This window comes from Pelodiscus sinensis, chromosome 22 (genome assembly GCF_052426305.1).
Source record: "Pelodiscus sinensis isolate ZL-2025 chromosome 22, ASM5242630v1, whole genome shotgun sequence".
Taxonomy (NCBI): Eukaryota; Metazoa; Chordata; order Testudines; family Trionychidae; genus Pelodiscus; species Pelodiscus sinensis.
Window position 1 is genome coordinate 25,902,770 of NC_143073.1, and position 21,435 is coordinate 25,924,204.

Genomic DNA, 21,435 nt, shown 5'->3' on the forward strand with positions numbered 1-21,435 from the left:
GCTCTGGTGAAGTGGGGGAGGTTACATCAGGGTTGCAAGGGTCTGGTGTAGTGGGGATGGTTAGGGTGGAGGTGGATGTTTTAAGAGCGGTAGTGGTGAGAACCGACGTGCTCGTGTTTGGAACCGTAGGGGTGAGGCTGGAGGTCATCGTCTCCGGAGCCGTAGTCGTAAGAACCGAGGTGGTGGTCTTGGGAGTGGTCGTGGTGAGAACTGAGGTGGTCGTATCCGGAGCCATAGTGGTGAGGACAGAGATTGTCGTATCTGGAGCCGTAGTGGTGAGGACCGAGGTGGTCGTCTTGGGAGCAGTAGTAGTGAGGACAGAGGTGGTGGTGTCAAAAGCCGTACTAGTGTGGACTGAGGTGGTCATTTCGGGAGCAGTACTGGTGAGGACCGAGGTGGTCGTCTCCTGAGCCGTGGTGATGAGCACCGAGGTAGTCGTCACGGGAGCACTACTGGTGAGGACCGAGGTGGCCGTCTCTGAAGTGGTAGCAGTGAGACCCGAGGTGGTCGTATCCAGAGCTGCACTGGTGAGGACTGATGTGGTCATCTCCGGAGCAGTAGTAGTGAGGACCGAGGTGGTGGTCTCTGGAGCAGTAGTGGTGAAAACCGAGGTGGTCATCTCTGGCGCGGTTGTGGTGACAACCGAGGTGGCCGTATCCGGAGCCCCAGTGGTGAGGACCGATGTGGTTGTCTCCGGAGCCACAGTGGTGAGGACCGATGTGGTCATCCGTGGAGCCCCAGTAGTGAGGACCGAAGTGGATGACTCGGGAGTCGTAGTGGTGAGGACAGAGGTGGTCGTCTCAGGGGCTGTGGTGGTGAGGACCGAGATGGTCGTCTCAGGGGCGGCGGTAGTGAGAACCGAGGTGGTCATGTCCGGAACTATAGTGGAGAGGACGGAGGTGGTCGTCTCAGGAGCGGTGGTGGTGAGCACGGAAGTGGTCGTGTCCGGAGCCGTAGTGGTGAGGAGAGAGGTTGTTGTTTCTGGAGCCACAGTGGTGAGGACCGAGGTGGTCATCTCGGGGGCAGTGGTGGTGAGTACCGAGGTGGTCGTCTCAGGGGTGGTGGTGGTGAGGACCGAGGTGGTCGTCTCGGGGGCGGTGGTGGTCAGGACCGAGGTGGTCGTGTCCAGAGCTGTACTGCTGAGGACCGAGCTGGTCGTTGTGGGAGCCGTAGTGGTGAGGACCGACCTGGTCATCTCAGGAGCGGTAGTGGTGACGCCCGAGGTGGTCGTCTCGGGAGCGGAAGTGGTGAGGACCGAAGTGGTCGTATCGAGACCCGTAGTGGTGAGAACCGAAGTGGTCGTCTTGGGAGCTGTAGTGGTGAGGATCGAGGTGGTCGTATCCGGAGCCGTAGTGGTGAGGACCGAAGTGGTCGTCTCTGGAGCCGTAGAGGTGACGACCGAGGTGGTCATCTCGGAGGCAGTGGTGGTGAGGACCGAGGTGGTCGTTCCGGGGGCAGTGGTGGTGAGGACCGAGGAGGTTGTCTTGGGAGCTGTAGTGATGAGCACCGAGGTAGTCGTCTCAGGAGCCGTAGTGGTGAGGACCGAGGTGGTCGTATCGGGAGTGGTAGTGGTGAGGACCGAGGTGGTCGTGTCCGAAGCTGTAGTGATGGGGACCGAGCTGGTCGTCGCGGGAGCTGTAGTGGTGAGGACCGAGCTAGTCGTCTCAGGAGCGGTAGTGGTAATGCCCGAGGTGGTCGTCTCGGCAGCGGAAGTGGTGAGGACTGAGGTGGTCGTATCGATACCCGTAGTGGTGAGGACCGAGGTGGTCGACTCGGGAGCTGTAGTAGTGAGGATCGAGGTGGTCGTGTCCGGAGCCGTAGTTGTGATGACCGAGGTGGTCGTCTCAGGAGCGGTGGTGGTGGGGACCGAGGTGGTCGTCTCGGGGGCAGTGGTGGTGAGGACCGAGGTGGTCGTCTCGGGGGCGGTTGTGGTGAGGACCGAGGTGGTCGTCTCAGGGGCGGTGGTGGTGAGGACCGAGGTGGTCGTCTCGGGGGCGGTGGTGGTGAGGACTGAGCTGGTCGTCTCGGGGGTGGTGGTGGTGAGGACCGAGGTGGTCGTCTCAGGGGCGGTGGTGGTGGGGACCGAGGTGGTCGTCTCGGGGGCGGTGGTGGTGAGGACTGAGCTGGTCGTCTCGGGGGTGGTGGTGGTGAGGACCGAGGTGGTCGTCTCAGGGGCGGTGGTGGTGAGGACCGAGGTGGTCGTGTCCAGAGCCGTAGTGGTGAGGACCGAGGTGGTCGTCTCAGGAGCGGTGGTGGTGGGGACCGAGGTGGTCGTCTCGGGGGCAGTGGTGGTGAGGACCGAGGTGGTCATCTCGGGGGCCGTTGTGGTGAGGACCGACGTGGTCGTGTCCGGAGCCGTAGTGCTGAGGACCGAGGTGGTTGTCTCAGGGGCAGTGGTGGTGAGGACCGAGGTGGTCGTCTCGGGGGCGGTGGTGGTGAGGACTGAGCTGGTCGTCTCGGGGGTGGTGGTGGTGAGGATCAAGGTGGTTGTATCGGGAGTGGTAGTGGTGAGGACCGAGGTGGTCGTTTCGGGAGCGGTAGTGGTGAGGCCTGAGGTGGTCGTCTCGGGGGCTGTGGTGGTGAGGACCAAGATGGTTGTGTCCAGAGCCGTAGTGGTGAGGACTGAGGTGGTCGTCTCAGGGGCGGTGGTGGTGAGGACCGAGGTGGTCGTCTCGGGGGCAGTGGTGGTGAGGACCGAGGTGGTCGTCTCGGGGGCGGTGGTGGTGAGGCCTGAGGTGGTTGTGTCCGGAGCTGTAGTGGTGAGGACCAAGGTGGTTGTGGCCGGAGCTGTAGTGGTGAGGACCGAGGTAGTCATCTCTGGAGCTGTAGTGGTGAGGACCGAGGTGGTCGTCATTGGAGCTGTAGTGGGGAGGACCGAGGTGGTCGTCTCAGGGGCAGTGGTGGTGAGGACCGAGGTGGTCGTCTCAGGGGTAGTGGTGGTGAGGACCGAGGTGGTCGTATCGGGAGCCATAGAGGTCAGGACCGAGGTAGTCATCTCTGGAGCTGTAGTGGGGAGGACCGAGGTGGTCGTTTCCGGAGCGGTAGTGGTGAGGACTGAGGTGGTCGTTTCGGGGGCTGTGGTGGTGAGGACCGAGGTGGTCGTCTCGGGGGCGGTGGTGGTGAGGACCGAGCTGGTCGTCTCGGGGGTGGTGGTGGTGAGGATCGAGGTGGTTGTATCGGGAGCGGTAGTGGTGAGGCCCGAGGTGGTCGTTTCGGGAGCGGTAGTGGTGAGGCCTGAGGTGGTCGTCTCGGGGGCTGTGGTGGTGAGGACCAAGATGGTTGTGTCCAGAGCCGTAGTGGTGAGGACTGAGGTGGTCGTCTCAGGGGCGGTGGTGGTGAGGACCGAGGTGGTCGTCTCAGGGGCGGTGGTGGTGAGGACCGAGGTGGTCGTGTCCAGACCAGTAGTGGTGAGGACCGAGGTGGTCGTCTCAGGAGCGGTGGTGGTGGGGACCGAGGTGGTCGTCTCGGGGGCGGTGGTGGTGAGGACTGAGCTGGTCGTCTCGGGGGTGGTGGTGGTGAGGACCGAGGTGGTCGTCTCAGGGGCGGTGGTGGTGAGGACCGAGGTGGTCGTGTCCAGAGCCGTAGTGGTGAGGACCGAGGTGGTCGTCTCAGGAGCGGTGGTGGTGGGGACCGAGGTGGTCGTCTCGGGGGCAGTGGTGGTGAGGACCGAGGTGGTCATCTCGGGGGCCGTTGTGGTGAGGACCGACGTGGTCGTGTCCGGAGCCGTAGTGCTGAGGACCGAGGTGGTTGTCTCAGGGGCAGTGGTGGTGAGGACCGAGGTGGTCGTCTCGGGGGCGGTGGTGGTGAGGACTGAGCTGGTCGTCTCGGGGGTGGTGGTGGTGAGGATCAAGGTGGTTGTATCGGGAGTGGTAGTGGTGAGGACCGAGGTGGTCGTTTCGGGAGCGGTACTGATGAGGCCTGAGGTGGTTGTGTCCGGAGCTGTAGTGGTGAGGACCAAGGTGGTTGTGTCCGGAGCTGTAGTGGTGAGGACCGAGGTAGTCATCTCTGGAGCTGTAGTGGTGAGGACCGAGGTGGTCGTCATTGGAGCTGTAGTGGGGAGGACCGAGGTGGTCGTCTCAGGGGCAGTGGTGGTGAGGACCGAGGTGGTCGTCTCGGGGGCGGTGGTGGTGAGGACCGAGGTGGTCGTGTCCGGAGCCGTAGCGGTGAGGACCGAGGTGGTTGTGTCCGGAGCCGTAGTGCTGAGGACCGAGGTGGTTGTGTCCGGAGCCTTAGTGCTGACGACCGAGGTAGTCGTGTCCGGAGCCGTAGTGCTGAGGACTGAGGTAGTCGTCTCTGGAGCTGTAGTGCTGAGGACCGAGGTGGTCGTCACGGGAGCTGTAGTGCTGAGGATCGAGGTGGTCGTCTCGGCGGCTGTGGTAGGGAGCACTGTGGTTGTCGTGTCCGGAGCCGTAGTGGTGAGGACCGAGGTGGTCGTCTCAGGGGCGGTGGTGGTGAGGACCGAGGTGGTCGTGTCCAGAGCCGTAGTGGTGAGGACCGAGGTGGTCATCTCAGGAGCGGTGGTGGTGGGGACCGAGGTGGTTGTCTCGGGGGCAGTGGTGGTGAGGACCGAGGTGGTCGTCTCGGGGGCGGTTGTGGTGAGGACCGACGTGGTCGTGTCCGGAGCCGTAGTGCTGAGGACCGAGTTGGTCGTGTCCGGAGCCGTAGTGCTGAGGACTGAGGTAGTTGTCTCTGGAGCTGTAGTGGTGAGGATCGATGTGGTCGTCTCGGGGACTGTGGTAGTGAGGACCGTGGTGATCGTGTCCGGAGCCGTAGTGGTGAGGACCGCTGTGGTCGTCTCGGGAGCGGTGGTGGCGAGGACTGCTGTGGTCATCTCGGGGGCGGTGGTGGTGAGGACCGAAGTGGTCGTCTCAGGGGCAGTGGTGGTGAGGACCGAAGTGGTCGTATCGGGAGCCACAGAGGTCAGGACCGAGGTGGTCGTTTCCGGAGCGTTAGTGATGAGGACTGAGGTGGTCGTGTCCAGACCCGTAGTGGTGAGGACCGAGGTGGTCGTCTCAGGAGCGGTGGTGGTGGGGACCGAAGTGGTCGTCTCGGGGGCAGTGGTGGTGAGGACCGAGGTGGTCGTCTCAGGGGCGGTGGTGGTGAGGACCGAGGTGGTCGTGTCCAGAGCCGTAGTGGTGAGGACCGAGGTGGTCGTCTCAGGAGCGGTGGTGGTGGGGACCGAGGTGGTCGTCTCGGGGGCAGTGGTGGTGAGGACCGAGGTGGTCATCTCGAGGGCCGTTGTGGTGAGGACCGACGTGGTCGTGTCCGGAGCCGTAGTGCTGAGGACCGAGGTGGTTGTCTCAGGGGCAGTGGTGGTTAGGACAGAGGTGGTCGTCTCGGGAGCTGCAGTGGTGAGGACCAAGGTGGTCGTATCGGAAGCCGTAGTGGTGAGGACCGAGGTGGTCGTCTCGGGGGCGGTGGTGGTGAGGACCGAGGTGGTCGTCTCGGGGGCGGTGGTGGTGAGGACTGAGCTGGTCATCTCGGGGGTGGTGGTGGTGAGGATCAAGGTGGTTGTATCGGGAGTGGTAGTGGTGAGGACCGAGGTGGTCGTTTCGGGAGCGGTACTGGTGAGGCCTGAGGTGGTTGTGTCCGGAGCTGTAGTGGTGAGGACCGAGGTGGTTGTGTCCGGAGCTGTAGTGGTGAGGACCGAGGTAGTCATCTCTGGAGCTGTAGTGGTGAGGACCGAGGTGGTCGTCATTGGAGCTGTAGTGGGGAGGACCGAGGTGGTTGTCTCAGGGGCAGTGGTGGTGAGGACCGAGGTGGTCGTCTCAGGGGTAGTGGTGGTGAGGACCGAGGTGGTCGTATCGGGAGCCATAGAGGTCAGGACCGAGGTAGTCATCTCTGGAGCTGTAGTGGGGAGGACCGAGGTGGTCGTTTCCGGAGCGGTAGTGATGAGGACTGAGGTGGTCGTTTCGGGGGCTGTGGTGGTGAGGACCGAGGTGGTCGTCTCAGGAGCGGTGGTCGTGAGGACCGAGCTGGTCGTCTCGGGGGTGGTGGTGGTGAGGATCGAGGTGGTTGTATCGGGAGCGGTAGTGGTGAGGCCCGAGGTGGTCGTTTCGGGAGCGGTAGTGGTGAGGCCTGAGGTGGTCGTCTCGGGGGCTGTGGTGGTGAGGACCAAGATGGTTGTGTCCAGAGCCGTAGTGGTGAGGACTGAGGTGGTCGTCTCAGGGGCGGTGGTGGTGAGGACCGAGGTGGTCGTCTCGGGGGCAGTGGTGGTGAGGACCGAGGTGGTTGTCTCGGGGGCGGTGGTGGTGAGGACCGAGGTGGTCGTGTCCGGAGCCGTAGCGGTGAGGACCGAGGTGGTCGTGTCCGGAGCCGTAGTGCTGAGGATCGAGGTGGTCGTGTCCGGAGCCGTAGTGCTGAGAACCGAGGTGGTCGTGTCCGGAGCCGTAGTGCTGACGACCGAGGTAGTCGTGTCCGGAGCCGTAGTGCTGAGGACTGAGGTAGTCGTCTCTGGAGCTGTAGTGCTGAGGACCGAGGTGGTCGTCACGGGAGCTGTAGTGCTGAGGATCGAGGTGGTCGTCTCGGCCGCTGTGGTAGGGAGGACCGTGGTTGTCGTGTCCGGAGCCGTAGTGGTGAGGACCGAAGTGGTCGTCTCAGGGGCGGTGGTGGTGAGGACCGAGGTGGTCGTGTCCGGAGCCGTAGTGGTGAGGACCGAAGTGGTCGTCTCAGGAGCGGTGGTGGTGAGGACCGAGGTGGTCGTCTCGGGGGCAGTGGTGGTGAGGACCGAGGTGGTCGTCTCGGGGGCGGTTGTGGTGAGGACCGACGTGGTCGTGTCCGGAGCCGTAGTGCTGAGGACCGAGGTGGTCGTGTCCGGAGCCGTAGTGCTGAGGACTGAGGTAGTTGTCTCTGGAGCTGTAGTGGTGAGGATCGAGGTGGTCGTCTCAGGGACTGTGGTAGTGAGGACCGTGGTGATCGTGTCCGGAGCCGTAGTGGTGAGGACCGAGGTGGTCGTCTCTGGGGCGGTGGTGGTTAGGACCGAGGTGGTCGTCTCGGGAGCCGTAGTGGTGGGGATCGAGGTGGTCATCTCAGGGGCTGTGGTGGTGAGGACCGAGGTGGTCGTCTCAGGGGCCGTGGTGGTGAGGGTGGAGGTGGGTGTTTCTGGAGTGGTGATGACAGTGGTTAAGGTAGCGGCTCTGTTTTCAATATCAATCAGGCTGCCTGGGGTTATTTTTCCTGTCAGAAATGTGAAGGTGTAGTCTGTAGACGTCATGGTGGTTCCAGGTTTAATCTCTTGTGCGGATGGTGATGCGCAGCCCTTTGCCGCAAATGTTGATGTTGATGCACCTGTTGGAGATATTCAGCCTGGTTTTACGGATGAGGAGCTCTGGGTCCTTCTCTACCCCGTTGTGGTTCCTGCCCTGCCTCCCCTTCTCACCCGCTTGCGATCTCCCTGCTCCTGCTGCAAAAGGCCACAGTAGGGCAAGTGCCTGGTGCCCTCTAGGCTGCCCCGCACACCAGTACATGGTGCTAGGTTTTGAAACGGAGTTGTGGGTGGGGCGGCTGCTTTCCAGTGCGGCGCCACCGGGCAACACGCCGCCTCTCCCCATCTCCAGCAACCTTCCCCCTTGGTTCAGTTACTTTATAACCATCACAGAGCGCTGGGAGCTCTGGGCACACACTGAGAGCAGGAAGCGCCTCATGGAACAACAGCAGCTTAGTTCCACTTAAACATGAAGGAGGTGGGGACTAGTGGTTAGAGCAGCAAAGGGGTGGAAGCCAGGACTCTTTGGTTCTCTCCTCAGCTCTGAATCTCTGACATCACAACCCTCCCCTTGCAAGAACCCTACTGCCACCACCCTTGTAGCATGGTGGCACCGGTTAGTTGGGCGAGCCGGGCTGGAAGGAAGTGTCCCAATTCCTCTCTGCTTCCCTCCAGCCAAAAGCCCTTTTGGCACCACCAGCCTGCCATGGCTCGGCACAGACTCCAGGTCCCACCAGCTCTCAGGGGAGCTCTTGCCCTGGTAGCTTTCCGGGCACCCCCCGCCCTGTGAGCAACTGGCAGAATTTACCTTGGTTCAGCTCGCCAGTGGAATCCAGGCAATAGGTCTCCTGCCCCGTGCAGGGGGTGATTTCACTGTTGCAGGCAGCGGAGCCCAGAGCAAAGCAGGTTGGGCACTGCCGCCCGTTCGGGGTGGTGTCTGGGGACACTGAGAACAAAGACAGAGAGACGGTCACAGGTTGGGTTAAGCTTTGTTCCAACTGGGGGATGAGCCCTTCCTCAGTGCCTATGTGCAGGCCCCTCCCTGCAGCTGGGGGCATTTCTCTGTCTGTCTGGGACACAACAGTTGGCGACGGCCGCACTGGCTCAGTTCTGGATCACAGTGAGTGTGAAGGGGGAGCTGTCCCGGCAGCTGCTCCCTCCTTCGCATGCAGCCCCCGCCCATCTGATGGCAAACGGGCCCGACTGTTCTACCCCCACCCGGAGACCCGCCAGCTTCAAGTATTTCACTGGAGACAGAAATGACATGTGAGTACATATAATTTCGGGCAATAAAGGGGAGAAAAGGGCACCAAATACAATTGTGCCATGGCTTGTCCACATGAACGATCCAACTGTAGCAAGGGAGATGGGGTGTGCGGAGCTGCTGGGGTGTGACTCTGCCCAGTGCCGGTCCAATGACCTCGCTGACCTTGCTTGGTGCACCCTGATGACACCTGAGAGCTGTTTATTCCTGTGCATTGAGCTAATGCCCTTCCAAAGCCCTCCTCCTGCCAACCTATGTACATCGGCAGGAGCACACCGAGAGGTAGAGCCACACGCAGCTCACACCCTCTAATTGTTCCTAATTGTGGCCGTGCCCTGAAATAGGGACAAAACAAACAGACCCACAACGTACCTTGAGGTGCGGCGGAGTTGCACAAATCTGTGTTGCATTGTAGGACATTGATCCTCACGTACTGGTCCTTCCCCACGGTGAAAGAGAAGGGGCCTTTTATGTCACTGTTATACCGGCTGAGACATTGCTTGGAGAAGAACGTCTGTTTCGTCCCGCCTTTGTGCCATAGAGGAGAGCAAAACAGAAAATGGGCGGCTGGGAGGGACCCTCGGGCAGGTTCAGGGAGGGGATTTTACCCCCTTGTGCGGCTGCTGGGATCCCGTGTCTGATTCTGGGGCCACAATTCAGGAACGGAAAGAGGAGCCGAGGCTTAAACTGCACCCCAGACAAGGGGACAGTGAGGGTTCAATCTCTGGTCATGGCCCCTTTTATTACAATGAGGCCAGAGCCTGAATAAACCCACTGGGGACTGTGCTGGGAAAATGTCCTGAGTGTGCTCAGAGGCCAGCAGGCGGGTGGGGAATGAATAGGGAGGGAGGTCGGCAGACAGGTGGCTGGATAATGACCGACCACGTAAAAGCTGGTGAGGGCTCCGCGTCGTTCCCACAGGGGGAATGGAAGAGTCGTTCAGTCCCGTTAGGTCAGTGGCAGGATGAACCGAACTGGGTCTGTAACTCGGGTTCCCACGTCAAAGGACAAACTGCGGGAACTGAAGGGAACTGGTGAATCCGCCGGCCCGAGGCTCTCGGCGGTTGAACAGGGAGAAGGTTTGTTTGGCATCTCCCAGTCCAAGGGGTGGAAAGAGTTTTTTTAAGAACAAAACACGTGTGAGGAAGGGCCCCAGCCCTGAGCAGGTAACCAAGGGAATCAAATGGGCTTTGGGGGGCAGCCAGCAGGGCCCAAGGGATCGCCTCCCCAGTCTCCTTTTTAACCCCCCTCAGAAAGTGCGTTTCTCCGCGGCGCAGCTTCCTTTGCTGCTGCGCAGCTGGTCCGTGTGGGGCTGAAAGCCCAATGAGTGAAATCCCATCAGTAGCACCCAGGGGGTGAAATTGGGCCCCTGAAGTCAATGGGAGCTTTCCAGCTGACCAGTAGGGCCAGACCCACTGCCTGCCCAGCCTGCCAGTCACTGTGACAGAGACTGTAACGTTGCCGGAATCAACCAAGCACCGCGCTCGGCCGGACTGTGCTGAGCCGGGTGCTGAGTTCCAGGGCTCCGGGAGGGGCAGTGTTGGGGTGGCTCTAGTGGCGGGGGTGGGGACAGAGGCAGGGTAAGATGTGCCTGGGGTGAAGGCAATGTCACCTACCCAGAGAAATTTCTTCTGCCATGGAGAGGCAGCCGCCCGTCGCCTGGTCGTCTTGGCAGGTCCCTGGAGCCACATCGCAGGCCTCTGTTTGGCCAAAGCCCACGTTGCATGTCAGGGTCCCCGCTGGAGAAAGAAGAGCGAGTGTTTCCTTCTTACTGGGGTAAAAGTATCAGCTCTGATCGTCCCTGAGCCCGAGTCTTCCCCTGCGCCAAACAAGCAGAGGGGTGAATGGGCCCGATTGCCTTCGAGACCCTCCACAATGGCACAATTTCAATGACAGGGCTGCTGCAGTACCTGGGCTAGGGATCATGAGGATCTGGGGTGATCTCAGACCACTGGACAAAGGCAAATGTGGTGCCCCTCTTTACAAAGGGAAGAAGCAGGATTTGGGGGAACTCCAGACTGGTTAGTCCCCTGAAAACCTTGGAGCAGATCTTCAGGAAATCCATTTGGAAACTCTTGAAGAAGAGGAAGGTGATCAGGAACATCCAACATGGATTCCCCAAGGGGCAGTTCTGCCTGACCAACCCGACTGCCCTCTATGCTGAGCTTTGTGACTAAGGGCAGTCAACCAGGAGTTTGGTGAGGGAGCTTCGAAGGGGAGTGGGAAGGGGGTGAAGTACACTTGCCATTCTTAAAAACTTTTAAACTAAACTGAAACAAAAACTACCTGATTAAAATAAAATCCCCGTCAATAACCGAATTCTCTGTCGGAAGGGACGCAGGCAGAAGTGCAGCAGCAGAGGGGGGGCTGTCCTCTTTATTGCACCCCATGTAGCATGTGTGATTACCTGCCCTGTGGGCGGGTGGCGTACGTGTGCATTCAGTGCAAGGAGCCCTCAGAGACACATACGGGCTTTGGAGGCCAGGGTGGCTGAACTGGAGGAGCTAAAGAAGACCGAGAGGTACGCAGATGAGTCTTTCCAGGACACTGTAGAACTCTCCCACCTCCGGTCAGACAGCCCCTGTGCTGTTAAGGAGGGTGAAAGGCTCAGGGAAGGAGAACAGTCAACTGGAACAGAGGGAAACGATCCCATAAGTAGGACCCTCCTTCCAGAGGATGATGGGGTCTCCTCTCGCACTGAGGATACATCTGCAGGGGGAGGGAACTCCAGTCATTAGGCAAAGGCAGGTGTTAGTGTTGGGGCGAGGTTCAATCATTAGAAAGATAGCTAGCTGGGTTTGTGATGATCGGGAGAACCATATGGTGACTGGCCTACCTGGTACAAAGGTTGTGGATGTCTCTGGGCATCTAGACAGACGTATGTGTAGTGCTGGGGAGGAGCTAGTGGTCGTGATACGTGTAGCTACCAACGACATAGGGAAGGGTACGAGAGAGATTCTGGTGGCAATATTTAGGCTGCTAGGAAAGAGATTGAAATCCAGGACCTCTATCGTAGCGTTCTCTGAAATGTTTCCAGTTCCATGCGCAGGGCCAGGTGGGCAGACAAAGTTTCAGATGAGACCTTAACAGATGAGATAATAGTGGAGGAGGAGTCTAACACATCAGGAAATGGCAGACAGATAAAGAGTGACAAATTATTAACGTGCTTGTACACAAATGCTAGAAGTCTAAATAATATAATGGGTAAACTAGACCACCTGATCTTAAGAGGATCATAAATATAGAAGCCTAATGTCTGTGCCTCTGTAACACTGTAGCGATACGTGTTGCCTGTGGGGGGCGATGTTGCCTCCCACCGTGGCGCTTGGCTGACTTCTGGGCCACTCACCTGGGCTGCCACAGGGGAGCCCTAACGGCCAATTGCTCTGCTTGCTCCCCCGCGGTGGCCCAGCTGAGCGGCACAGAACACAGCCGAGTGCCACGGCAGGAGGCGAAGGGTGGCAGAGCGGTGATGTACACGCCCAGGGGGCGGGGCCTGGATGAGCGTGCATCTCTGACGAAGACAGAGGAGAGTGGAGAGAGAGTGAGAGGCAGGAGGGGGAGAAGAGAAAAAGAGAGACAGAGAGGCAGAAGGCAGAGGAGAGCTGAGAGAGAGAGAGAGGGGAGGCGGTAGGAAGAGAGAGAGAAAGAGAGCAGAGGCTCAGGAGAGAAGACCGACGTGGAGGAGAGACCTGAAAATCCCATCTTAGGACGGGCTAATTGATATAATAGGCATCACGGAAATTTGAGGACATCACGTGGAATGAGGACAATCAATGAGATAGTCATACCAGGGTACAAAAATCTATTATAAGGCAGAACAGGTTATGTGGTTGGGGAAGGGGCACTATCCGTGAAAGGAAATGTAGAATTAAATGAAGTAACAATGAGCCAAAATGTTCAATAGAATTTCTGTGGCTAGTCATTCCATCCTCCAATATTAAGAATGTAGCAGTGGGGATTTATTATCAACCACCTGGTCACAACAGTGATAGTGACTATGACATGCTAAGGGAGATTGGAGAGGCTACCAAAATGAAAAGCTCAGTAATAGTGGGGGATTTCAACTATCCCCGTATTGACTGGGTACACGTCACCTCAGGACTAGATGTAGAAATACATTTCTTGAAACCGTAAATGACTGCTTCTTGGAGCAGCTGGTTCAGGAAACAAGGGGAGAAGCAATTTTTGATGTTGTCTTAAGTGGAGCACACGATCTGGTTCAAGAGGTAAATATAACTGGACTGCTTAGAAACAGGGAACATAATGTAATCAAATTTAACTTCCCTGTGGTGGGAAAAACACCTCAGCAGCCCAACACTGTGGCATTTAACTTCAAAAAGGGGAACTACCCAACAATGAGGATGTTAGTTAAACAGAAATTAAAAGGTACAGTGACAAAAGTAAAATCTCTGCAAGCTGCATGGACACTTTTCAAAGACACCATAATAGAGGCCTAACTTCACTGTACAGTATATCCAAGAATAAAAAAACAGTAAGAGAACCAAAGAAGTGCCACCGTAGCTTAACAACCAAGTAAAACAAGCAGCGAGATAAAAAGACACCTTTAAAAATTGGAAGTCAAATCCTAGTGAGGAAAATAGAAAGGAGCATTAATGTTGTCAAATTAAGTGTAAAAATATAATAAGAAAAGCCAAAAAGGAGTCTGAAGAACAGCTAGCCAAAACCTCAACAAGTAACAGTGAAATGGTTTTTAAGTCCATGAGAAGCAGGAAGCCGGCTAAACAACCAGAGCGGCCCTAAGACAACTGATATGCTAAAGGAGCACTCAAAGATGATAACGTCATTACAGAGAAGCAAAATGAATACTTTGCTTCAGTCTTCACGGCTGAGGACATTGGGGAGATTCCCATATCTGAGCCATTCTTTTTAGGTGACAAATTGTCCCAGATTGAGGTGTCATGAGAGGAGGTTTTGCAACAAATTAAAAAACGTAACAGTAACAAGTCACTGGGACCAGTTGGCATTCACCCGAGAGTTCTGAAAGAACTCAAATGTGAAATTGTAGAACTATTAAATGTGGTTTGTAACCTATCCTTTAAATCAGTATCCATACCTAATGATTAGAAGATAGCTAACACAATGCCAATACATAAAAAGGGCTCCAGAGGTTTTCCTGGCAATTACAAACCAGTCAGTCTAACGCCAGTACCAGGCAAATTAATTGAAACTATAGTAAAAAATAAAATTGTGAGACACATAGATGAACATAATTTGTTGGGGAAAAGTCACCATGATAAAAGGAAAACATGCCTTATTAATCTGCTAGAGTTCTTTGAAGGCATTAACAAACAACTGGACAAGGGAGATCCAGTGGATATAGTATACTCAGCTTTCCAGAAAGCCTTTGACAAGGTCCGTCGCCAAAGGCTCTTAAGTAAAGTAAGTTGTCGTGGGATAAGAGGGAAGGTTCTTTTGGAGGCTGATAACTGATTAAAAGGCAGAAAACAAAAGGTAGGAATAAATGGTCAGTTTTCAGAGTGGAGAGAGGTAACTAGTGGGGTCCCCCAAGGAACTCGCTGGGACCAGTCCTATTCAACTTATTTATAAATGACCTAAAGAAAGGGGCAAACAGTGAGGTGGCAAAATTTGCAGATGATACCAAACTGCTCAAGATAGTTAAGATCAATGAAGATTTGAAGAGCATCCAAACTAAATGATTGGGCATCAAAATGGCAAATGAAATTGAATGTTGATAAATGTAAAGCAATGCACATTGGAAAATATAATCCCAACTATACATGCAATATGATGGGGACTAATTTAGCTACAACTACTCAAGAGAGAGATCTTGGAGTCATTGTGGATAGTTTCTGAAAAATTCTTCTCGGTGGGCAGTGGCAGTCAAAATAGCAAACAGAACCTTAGGAATCATTTTAAAAGGCACATTGACAGAGAATAAAACAGAAAATACCTTATTGCCTCTATATAAAACCATGAGACACCCACATCTTGAATAGTGCGTACAGCTGTAGTCACCTAATCTCAAAAAAGACATATTGATATTGGAAAAGCTTCATAGAAGGGCAACAAAAATGATGAGAGGCATGGAACAGGTCCCATATGAAGAGAGATTAAAAAGACGGGGACTTTTCAGTTTAGAAAAGAGGAGACTAAGGGGGATACGATAGGGGTCTAGAAAATCATGACTGGCCTATGAAATCATGACCATTGGTCTGACCCAGTATCGCTGTTCTAATGTAAGTGGCTCTGTGGAAATGGGGAACTGACAGTTCCTCTCTGTTTGGCACCGGTGAGGCCATGTCTGGAGTGTTGTGTCCAGTGTCGGGGGGTCCTGTTACAGAAAGGGTGAGGACATACTGGAAAGGGGCCCGTGGAGGGCAAAGAAGCCATTAGGGGACGGAGCACGTAACCTCTTCTCCTTCCAGGTCAGGGGCAACTGTGCCCCCAATCCCCTTCTCCACCAGCGTGCTTGTGTTCTGGGGGAGCAGCCGATCGAAGTGTGTGCGGATGAGTCCAGGGGTGCATGTTCCCCTCAGCTTGGACCCCCTGGCTTAGGAGGTGAGCCCCTCGAGGGATGGAAACCCTCTTCCACTGGGGCAGGCGGCGTCTGCACTATGGGCTCTGCTGGACCCACTCCGCTGGATCCCCTTCCACTGTGGCCAAGCTGCTACTGCAACGGTCATACCCACAGGACCTTATGCCCCCCAGAGCTACTCCCAGCGCCCTGCACATGCGGAAGGGGCCCTGGCTGGGGAGCCGAGGGGCGTGAGGGGTCGAACTCCATGGCTGCAGCCACTTCTCCCCTCCTGGACGACTCACCTTGGACACTGGTTGTCACTAGGAGAGCAGGGAGGAGGCAGAGGAGCGAGGAAACCCCCATGGTGCTGGGAGGAGCCCACAGCTGGGCTGCGAGCTGAACAGAGCCTTTCACTGCTGGTGCAGCTGGAGCCAGAGGGGAGCAGGAGGGAGTCACGACAGAAAGGAGGCTGGAAGGGAATTGCAGCCAAGGATCAGGAGGGTAACACCAAGCAACACAATTCTGCCAGAACTGATTTTTGGTTTTCTCCTCGTTCTAAAGAATTTTGACCAAAAATATTCTGGATTGACCCAATTATTGGCCAAACTGAAAAGCCAAAGTATATGGGTTTGGCGCATTTACAAACGTTTAAGGACATTGAACGTTGATTTAAATCTAAATGTTGCAATCAGCCTTCACTTTTCAACTATGAAAAGTGTGTTCCCCGCTGTACAATGCCACAGCCATTCCCAGAGATAACAGAACGGGAGTTCTCTGATACAGCCCTGCGTGGGACGGTATTTTAATCCTACTCCCACTCTCTCTTGCGCTGTGCCTGCATTTTTATTTCACTCCCACCTACAAAGACCTTAGATCTCGCTAATCCCGCAAGAGAGACATATTCCCTCAAGCTACTTGTAAAAACTACTTTGGTTACCATATTACACAAATGAACAGAAGTCAGACACAATTTTTACCATTAAAAATATGGAACAAAAATTACCTAAATCTTGCAAAAAGGCATTTCACTGCTGTGGTATCAGACTACTATTCTCTTCCCACCCCCTCCTCAAATTCGAGAATTTAAACCTTTCTTTAGGAAAACACTTGCTCTCTCTTGCTGACATTTCTGACAAGCTGCTGTCATGTGCTTTGCCCCGTGGCCCCACAGTCTCTTCTTGCCCACCCAGCAAAGCTCCTTTTCCTGCTTCCATGACTGTAGCAGTGAGACCGGTGGTACCAGCAGGATTCCAGTCCGGATGCAGGGCTCTGCCCTGGGCCAGTTTCCTCTCCCCCCCCCCCCATCTGCTTTGCCTCCAGATCTGCGCTATCCCTTCTGAGACGGGGCGACCGGCGCTGTCCACCCTGGGGCCAGAGCATCCTGCCGGTCCAGAGAGGGCACCACAGTATTTCCATGTAGTTCTCCATCCCCTCTGGCAGCCGAACGTCCTTATTGGCTTTTCTCTTCAGCAGCGGCGCGGCGAGCCGAGGTGAGCACGGCTCCTTCTCTGGGGACACTTGGGTGCCTTCCCTGGTTCCCCTCGATTGAGTTAGAACCTGCCAAGTCTTGGAGCTCTTCAAACTCACCATCCCCCAATGTGCAACCAAACCTGAATTTCATCTGCCATCCTGTTGCCCTTGAGCCCGCCCGGCCAGGTCTCTCTGGAGTTCCCGACTCACCTCCGTGTCTGTCACCTCTGAATGCCAACACCTCACCCGAGAGCCACCTCCTCTCAGCCCCTAAATACCCAGGCAGCGGCCCTGCCCCTCCTAGGTGTCACCGGCTCAGCCCTTGTTTCAGATCCGCCATGGGCATCCCGCCAGCTGTTTGCCAGAAACCCAGAATGGCTCAGTCAAAGGGCCGAGAGGTAATTACCACCGCCCTGCCTGAGAGCAAAGACAGGGACCGGAGAGGGTGAGGTGCACAGCCAAGGCCCAGTGACTCAATTGGGAAGGGAGGGATGCCGGATGCATCCCACTGCAAAACCGGGATCTGGGTGCATGGTTCAGGGCTGGGGAATCTGGCCACGCCAACTGGGGCAGTTGGGATCAAAACACGAGTGAGGGATGCAAGGGGGGACGGGAGGAGATGCGACAAGTTGGGTCACGGAGCCTGCAGACCTGCTTCTGGGTGCCTTGACATCCTATACTGGTGAGCCAGGCCCTCCGGCCTCCTGCAGCCCTGGTACAGCGCTGGGGTCCCAGCCCACTGCAGATTGACACAAACACTCCACACGGCTCGGCTCGGAGAAGGCTCCATCAAAGGGACTCGTCCCAGCTCCAAAGAGAGCAGCCCACTGGGACCAGATCAATCCGTCTTTCCCTGTATAAAGTTCACACAGAGCAAGCCCATAACATGCTCCCCCCTTTATCACTGAAGCAGAGACGTGCCCAGCTCTCGTCCCCCCCGGGAACAATTATTTACGTGGGGTTTGTTCAGAAACACGGAATTTCAGTTAGTAGAATGGGTGGGGATTGCGTGGCTGCAAGTGGCAACAGGGAGATCAAAGTTATTGAGCAAAATAAACAAACTGGGCAGTTGCACCTCTTACTCTCAGAAACCTGTTCCTTGCAAATTCGTACCTAAGAGTCGCTCTGAGCACCTGGGAAGCCTCCCAGCTCGGGCTGATCCTTCCTCCTGATCAGCCTTATGTTTCCCGCAGGCAGCTTGGGTGCAGCAGGGGTCTCTGGGCGTCTGGCAGCTGCCCCCATTGTCCAGTTTCCTGCCTATGGAGAGATTTTGTCTGAGGCGGGATCCCTTTGTGTTCAGCAAGAACTTTTCCATGTTTCCAGTGGGAAAGTGTAAGATCCACAATTACACGCTGTGACGCCATTCACAGGTGTGTTTACGGAGTTCTCGATCTCTGCCGCCCGGTGCCTGGAAACGTTTCGGGTGCAGAATTGCCCCAGAGGGAGGATGGCAAAGTTTTCGAAAGTGTACGGTTCCTGGCATTTAGCCACCAGTACCATGAAGCAGTGTGCCTCAGTTTCCCCTGCCACACAGCATTCTGCTTCTCTCAGCCTGTGATGCGGTTGCTGCAGTGACCGTGTTTCAGCCTCTTTTAGCTTCAGAGCTGCCTGCATACGGGACGCTCTTGTCCCTGCCCCTCGCGTGATCAAAGGCTTTCCCCATTTTTCCCATGTGTCTCCCACAGTGTCCTGGGGTTTCCCATTGGGTCAGTTCCTTCGGTGGGACCCGTGTGTGTCGTGGAAAGAGGCACAAGGTTTCGAGCGAGTTTGTGGCAGGGCGGCAGTTCCCAGGACGGCTGCCGTACCCCACTTCTGGGTCAGCCATGTGGCTTTCCAGTGTTTATCGCCCCAGCCAGGCCCTTTCTGTTCCGTGTGTGCAGGTAGCAAGGGGTTCCCTTTCCGCCAGGGAAGGTTTCCGGGTCACGTCTGTCTCGTGGCTGGGGGGAGGGAAGGATTGGCTGCGGATCGGTACCCCGCCCATCCCCCAGGGCTGCACCCACACAAAGGACTGACCCAGGCCCCGCCAGATTCTCTGGGCTCCTTGTTGCCCAGTTGGGATATTGTCAGCCCCTCCCCCGGTGATGTATTGGCCTGGTCACAGACACAGGCTGCCTCGGTAGGAGCTTCATCCCCCGTCTCTGGCGGACAGCGGGAGCTTTGACATGCGCGGCAGGAACAGTGTCCGGCCTGGGTGTGAGTGAGCAGAACAGGTGCCCGGCCGTGCGTTCGGGCAGCAGGCAGTGCGGGGAGCAGCTGCTGCCTGGTGACCCCCATGCTCTGGGGAGCAGCATTTCCTGAGTTACCTGCTGCCGGTTCCGCTCAGGTCTGGGCATTTGCTCCCCCTGCGCAGTGGGACCCGGTGACAGCCCGTCTGGGCTCCTCTGGCTGTGCAGGGGCTGTGGGGCCGGGAACAGGGGAGTGAATTGGGGGAGGAGAAGGCCCGGCCTCCCCCCACCCTCCTTCCCAGGGTACCGCAGGGCCTTTGCCTCCCACCCAACTGATACCCCCTGCCTGCGATTTACCCCAGCCGGGGGTGGGATTGTTCAAACTGATCAGCACAGGCAGCAGGAGCTTCTGCTCCTTCCCCGTTTGTCCCACAAACACGGTTTCACATCACCATTAACCTCAGCGAGGAGCTCACCAACCCACTCGCACGTCCCTTCCAGGCCGGCCCGGCCTTTCCCTCTGACTCACTTATCTAGCAGATCTGCCATTTGGTTCACTTAAGCCTCCTTGCTCAGCCCAGCCCTTCTCCTCTGGCTTCTTGATGTCACCCTGAAGATTTCAGGTGTCATCTGAGACTGTGTTAACACCAAATCCTTAAATTGACCATCGTCATGGGCGGCGGGTGCAAGAGGCAGGGAGAGGCATTGCCTCCTCTGGCTCTTAGCACGCAGCCCCTCCCTTCCACTGTCCCCAGTCTGAGCATCCTGAGCTCTCCCGCAGCAGGCTGGTCCAGCTTGTGGACAAGTGACTCTTCCCCCAAAGCAGATGTTTGTCACCAGTTGAAAACCCTTCAGCTTGCTAGATCCATCAGCATAACATTGGAAACATGTTTGAAGAGAAATTTCATAAACATATGAAGATCGCACAAAACAAATGTGTCTTTTTCTAAAAACAATGAAGTTTGTTAGGAACACACTGACCTGCTCTGCCTGATTACTTTAAATTGATATCTGTGTGTCACTGGGACCGTGTCTACACTACAGAGGTTTTTTCAGAAAAAAAATCGTGGAGTGTCCACTCCTCAAGCACGTTTTTGCGCCCCCAAAAAATCGAAAGAACAGAGGGTGGCCATTCTGTGCATAGCAATTGGGGCTTCCTTTCAAGAGAGCGTCCATACGGTCTGGGTGCTTTCCTTCGCAAAAGCGCATCGCTTTTTCAATGTGCTTTTGCCGTGTGAACGCGCTCTTGCTCAAGAAATTTTTGCAGAAGATCTCTTCCGATAAAAGCTTCTTGCGCAAGAAACCTGCAGTCTAGACCTAGCCTGAGTTGAAGTAGCTAGTTTTCTGGAATGATTACTTTATAAAGGCTTAAAGTATAAAATCAGCTTAGAAATACTGAGGAAGAAAGTGGAAAGCAGAGAAGGGCTGCATCACCTGTTCCATAATGTTTAATGTTGCATCCAGCAGCACGGCTGGCCTGCCTGTAATACAAAGTTTTTGCAAATAAATCTCTGACAAGCTGCAGGGTACGTGGAGAAACCTGCGCCTGGCGTTTTTTATTCCCAAGTGCAGAGCTTTTAATGCAGTGCCTCCCGCACGCCCTGTCGTCCCAATCCGGCGCGCAGTGCAACACGCTCCGTTTTCTTTACCAAGAAGTTGTAGGGGGAGGGGTTCCCAATGTCGTTTGCTACCTTTGGGTTCAGGGATTCGGCTGAAGGGGGGAGCAGAGAGGAGGGAGGGGGAAGGGGCGGAGCCGGGGGAAGCAGGGGTGGAGTCGGAGCAGAGCCTCAGGCTGGGGAAGTTGCCTCCCGAGGCAGCAGCTCCACTCGCCGCCTAGGACCCTGGTCTGCAGCCTCCAGCCTCCGAGTGCATCAGTGGGCAGGTCCGGTCCCAGGGCGATGAGCTATTTGGCCGGCTCTGCGGATGCACCGTGAGTTGGGGCGACCTGCTCCCAGCGCGGAGCGGGGCGCGCCGGCTCCTGCTGTCCCGGGCGGCCAGTTCAGGTCTCGGCGCTTCCCGCGGCGCGTCCCGCTCTCGGGGGTCTCCAAGGGGCTCCAGTGTCCGGGCTCCCCCTCCGCGGCTGCCCAGGCTTCCTCCCGCGGCGCTGAGACTTGCGCCCGCGAAGCTTTGCCCGGCCCTTTGCGCTCCAGTCTCTGGCTTCCGAAATCCCCCCGTGCGGGGCCGCTCTCTCCGCTCGCTGGCGCGGCTCGCTCTGCGCTGGCTGCTCCGCCTGCCCCCGGCTCCGCACCTGCAAGGAGCCGACAGGGAATAGCGAACCCGCCGCCGCGTGGGCTCTTCCACCCGCGGCGCTGCCACCCGCTTACCCAGGGCACAAGCCGCGCGCGCCCCCGCTCGTCTGCGCCCCTGGGCCGGGATGGGCCACGGGGATCCCCTTGGGGCTGTCAGCTTGTGCGTCCAACAAGCCCGGGGGATTTTTATGGGGGGGGGGCAAGGGCTGCGTTTCGTGCGAATCCGAAGGCAAAGCAGTTCGGTGCTTACACAGACACACGCGGACGTACGGTTTTACCGACTGGTCTTACATGGATTCATTTACGGTGTGTGGCTAATTAGATAATTATGGGTGGAGGAGCGAAGGTTAATCGGGTAACTGGTTTGGATCGAGGCTGTAGATATGGCAGGACGATTTTACAGCTTTATGGGAAAGCAGGTTTTATAGTAGTATTGTGATTGGAATTAGTACGTTGTGCATTCTTGTGCTGGTTTTCATGGAAGTTTGTTATTTAAGGGGATTTTTTGTTTTGTCATATTAAGCTGGTTTTATCATGAATATTTTGCTTTAATCGATGGGTGTTTTAAAAAACTGTTTATT

General features: G+C 56.4%; 2 protein-coding genes across 5 annotated transcripts in view; one reads left to right on the forward strand and one right to left on the reverse strand.

The window, feature by feature from the left end:
• The window catches only part of LOC142819614 (uncharacterized), a 169,170-nt gene that overhangs the window by 66,006 nt on the left and 81,729 nt on the right, over window positions 1-21,435 (forward strand). The window contains exon 1 of one of the 4 annotated variants that reach the window (XR_016347744.1): window positions 19,826-20,535. The exons of 2 other annotated variants lie outside the window; for them this stretch is intronic. The gene's annotated coding sequence lies outside the window, so the exon portion shown is untranslated. Of the gene's footprint in view, window positions 1-19,825; window positions 20,536-21,435 lie in introns of those variants that run through there. One more of the 4 variants, XR_016347746.1, reaches the window with a different exon arrangement.
• LOC142819680 (uncharacterized) lies at window positions 1,197-7,213 on the reverse strand. Its single transcript, XM_089772753.1, has 5 exons — window positions 6,728-7,213; window positions 5,828-6,199; window positions 5,453-5,731; window positions 3,400-5,011; window positions 1,197-1,411 (listed from the first exon to the last, which is right to left on the reverse strand). The coding sequence occupies exons 1-5, from the start codon at window positions 7,211-7,213 to the stop codon at window positions 1,197-1,199; spliced, it is 2,964 nt and encodes a 987-aa protein (XP_089628879.1).

Coding starts and splice junctions, on each gene's coding strand:
- LOC142819680 (XM_089772753.1), bottom strand. CDS start 7,213: ATGACGTCTACAGACTACACCTTCACATTTCTGACAGGAAAAATAACC. Junction 6,200..6,727: donor CCCCCGAGACGACCACCTCG/GTCCTCACCACC, acceptor ACTGCCCCCGAG/ACGACCACCTCGGTCCTCAC. Junction 5,732..5,827: donor CTCCAGAGATGACTACCTCG/GTCCTGACCTCT, acceptor ACTGCCCCTGAG/ACAACCACCTCGGTCCTCCC.